The sequence below is a fragment of the Lactuca serriola genome, chromosome 3, assembly GCF_051521515.1.
Source record: "Lactuca serriola cultivar US96UC23 chromosome 3, Lser_US96UC23_V15, whole genome shotgun sequence".
NCBI lineage: Eukaryota > Viridiplantae > Streptophyta > Magnoliopsida > Asterales > Asteraceae > Lactuca > Lactuca serriola.
In genome coordinates this window covers 92,724,266-92,726,909 of record NC_136410.1, presented here as the reverse complement: position 1 = coordinate 92,726,909, position 2,644 = coordinate 92,724,266, and the positions used below count along the sequence as shown (strand labels likewise).

The 2,644-nt window shown below is 32.4% G+C and overlaps 1 protein-coding gene across 1 annotated transcript; it reads right to left on the bottom strand.

The window, feature by feature from the left end:
* Positions 1-284: 284 nt before the first annotated feature.
* LOC145094583 (uncharacterized) lies at positions 285-2,442 on the bottom strand. Its single transcript, XM_079032725.1, has 7 exons — positions 2,314-2,442; positions 2,100-2,224; positions 1,763-1,987; positions 1,559-1,690; positions 1,347-1,484; positions 1,046-1,267; positions 285-620 (listed from the first exon to the last, which is right to left on the bottom strand). The coding sequence occupies exons 3-6, from the start codon at positions 1,901-1,903 to the stop codon at positions 1,259-1,261; spliced, it is 420 nt and encodes a 139-aa protein (XP_078888851.1). The 5' UTR covers positions 1,904-1,987; positions 2,100-2,224; positions 2,314-2,442; the 3' UTR covers positions 285-620; positions 1,046-1,258.
* Between the last annotated feature and the right edge of the window lie 202 nt (positions 2,443-2,644).

The window sequence follows — 2,644 nt, the reverse complement described above, 5'->3', positions numbered from 1 at the left end:
CCCTAACCCCCTGGCAGCTTTTTTCCGTCAGAATTCCTACAAATCATGTTTCCAACAGAATTGCTACAAACTTTTCCCACAAATTTCCAACAAACTTCGTTTTTAGAAAAAATAAATTCGATGTTTTTTTTCTGTAGGTATTATGTTGCAGTTTTTTTTTGTTTTTGTTTTTTATTTTAAATACTATAAATTAACAATATTAATGAAATTATAATAATTCCATTTCTACATAAATTATATAATAAACTATAAATCAAATACAAATTCTTCAAATATGGACTTTAAACCACAATAATAACAAACACAAATAATTCAATATAAATCCAAAATGTTAACTACTATTCAAAACTTCAAACATGATAGTAATTACTAAATATCCACAAAACCAATACTTCATCCGGATGATAGTTACCATCTACTACTTCACCAAAACAATTACATTTTTGTACTTCACCAACATGTTTAATAAAATATTCCAAACAAAACTAACATCGGTCTTCAGGATGGTTACCAAATCGTCTCATTAGTTGAGCCAATTGTTGTTCCATCATTTCTTGTTTTTGTTGCATCAAAACTCTTTCCCTCTCCACATTTTCAAGTTGGTTTCGTAGCTCCTTAACCTAAAAACAAACATATAATTAGCAAACAAACAATATATCAACATTCTTTATCCATTATAGAAACATACCAAAAATGTATTCCATAATAGCAATGTACTTTAATTTGCTACCAATATAGGTCTTTTACTTATTTTTTATCCATAATAGCAACACACTTTATTTTAACAAAATTCTAACAACAAATTATTTATTTATGGGTTGTTTTCATTCATAATAGTAACGTACTTTATAATAACAACATACTTCATAATAACAAGATACTTTATTTTTCATTCATAATTGCAACATAATACTCTGTTTAAGTTTCTTGGCTTTTTTGAAATAAATATATTAGGGACTGTTTTCATGTCTCACAAAGTGTGTAGTTATAGTAATGTACTTTCTTTATCTATAATATAAACAATATATTTATTAAGGAAATATACCTCCTGTTGAGACCCGCAATAGGACGACGAACACCCCGCACCAACAGATGATTTCCCATTGAACAAAGAGTTTATATCCGAAGATCCAACTCCATAGATATAACTACTCCTTGAAGAACCACTTATCTCCCTTTGGGTTTTAGCCCACAATTCAGCATCATCAATCGGGTGATCAACCAAATCATCCCCATACTTCTCAAGCAAGGCTTGAGACTACGCTTCCTACAAGGAAATAAAACACAACTATTATTGTAATAAAAGTTGCAACAAAAAATGAAAAAAAAAGATAAAGATATCTTACATAAGCTTCCCTTGCTCTCTCAGTGCAAAACTGCTTTCCCTCAACATCTCCATCAAAATATTTCTTCTTTGATGTTTTATCTAGATGAGTGATCAAGAACAACTCCAAAAATGTGGGTGGTTGTCCCTTTTTTGCTATCTACAAGTATAAACGATGTAATTTATGTTAAACGAAGAAGATATTACTAAAATTTATTTGATATGAATACTTACGAATCTAATGCGGTGCTCATCATAACTAATACTACCCCCAGTATGTCTTGCTATTTTCCCACCACTATCAGCAGTATTGCGGTTACTCTTCCCGCTTGCAGATCTTTTCAGCCACGCATCCGTGTTCCATTCCTTTAAAGAGTAGTATATGTATAATAATATGAAAAGAAATGAACAATTAAAAAAAAGTGTTATCATGCTTACCCTACACAAATCCTTCCACCTCTGAGATTGCATCCCATTGGGTACAAAATTCTGCATGATATTATAGTCTTTATTATCCGGTGACATATCATGTTCAGCAGCTCTAGCCATATCTGCTGATCTATTCCTAAATGTACCCATGAGGTCTCTATATCGATCTTGGACGATAAACTCAAAGTTTTCCCTAACTTTTTCATCCTCTCTTAAATCCCAATCATAAAGTGTCTGTAAAAATGAAAAACCATAAGTTAAAAGTGTAAATTTAAAACGAATGATGGTAAGATATACAAATAATTAATCCATGTTAAAATTGAAAACACTCGACTTAATATAACACCTTGAATTTAATCCAAATATGTTCGATCACTTCTTTAGGGATTTCTTTAAAAACATATCCAAGAGCCTTCTATATATTGATCTATCAGCCGCCTAACCGCCCGCACCACATCATATCTCCCAAACCTACAATGTTGAAATAGTCCAGTAAGTATAAATATAACATACAAATTAACATAAATTTAGTTGTAAATTTAAGTGATCTAAAGACATACTTTTTCCCTATGCAAGAGATAAATCGACTCTAAGAGGTACCATAAGCAGGTATGTCCGTGTTATTTGAACCATGTGGCGTAGTGTGGCCATCTCCCTCATCGACACCCTCGTCACTGTAAAGTCCCCCATCTGGGTTCATCTGCTGTAATAACCCAAGATAACCACCCACTAGTTCTACATGAACAGGATCTACATCTGCCAAATGGTGTCACTGTACTATGTCTTGTATTATGTCCAGGAATAGTAGGAATGAAGTCTTGTGATATAGGTATGCTGCCTTCACGACTAGTAGGAGGAGAATCATGTAATGCCAGTCTAGTTCCTCCATAA

Excerpts from the sequence above, each read along its gene's own strand:
- LOC145094583 (XM_079032725.1), bottom strand. The coding sequence starts at position 1,903 with ATGGGTACATTTAGGAATAGATCAGCAGATATGGCTAGAGCTGCTGAA. Across the intron at positions 1,691-1,762 it reads GGTGGAAGGATTTGTGTAGG|GAATGGAACACGGATGCGTG; the intron begins GTAAGCATGATA and ends TACTCTTTAAAG. Across the intron at positions 1,485-1,558 it reads ATGAGCACCGCATTAGATTC|ATAGCAAAAAAGGGACAACC; the intron begins GTAAGTATTCAT and ends TTATACTTGTAG.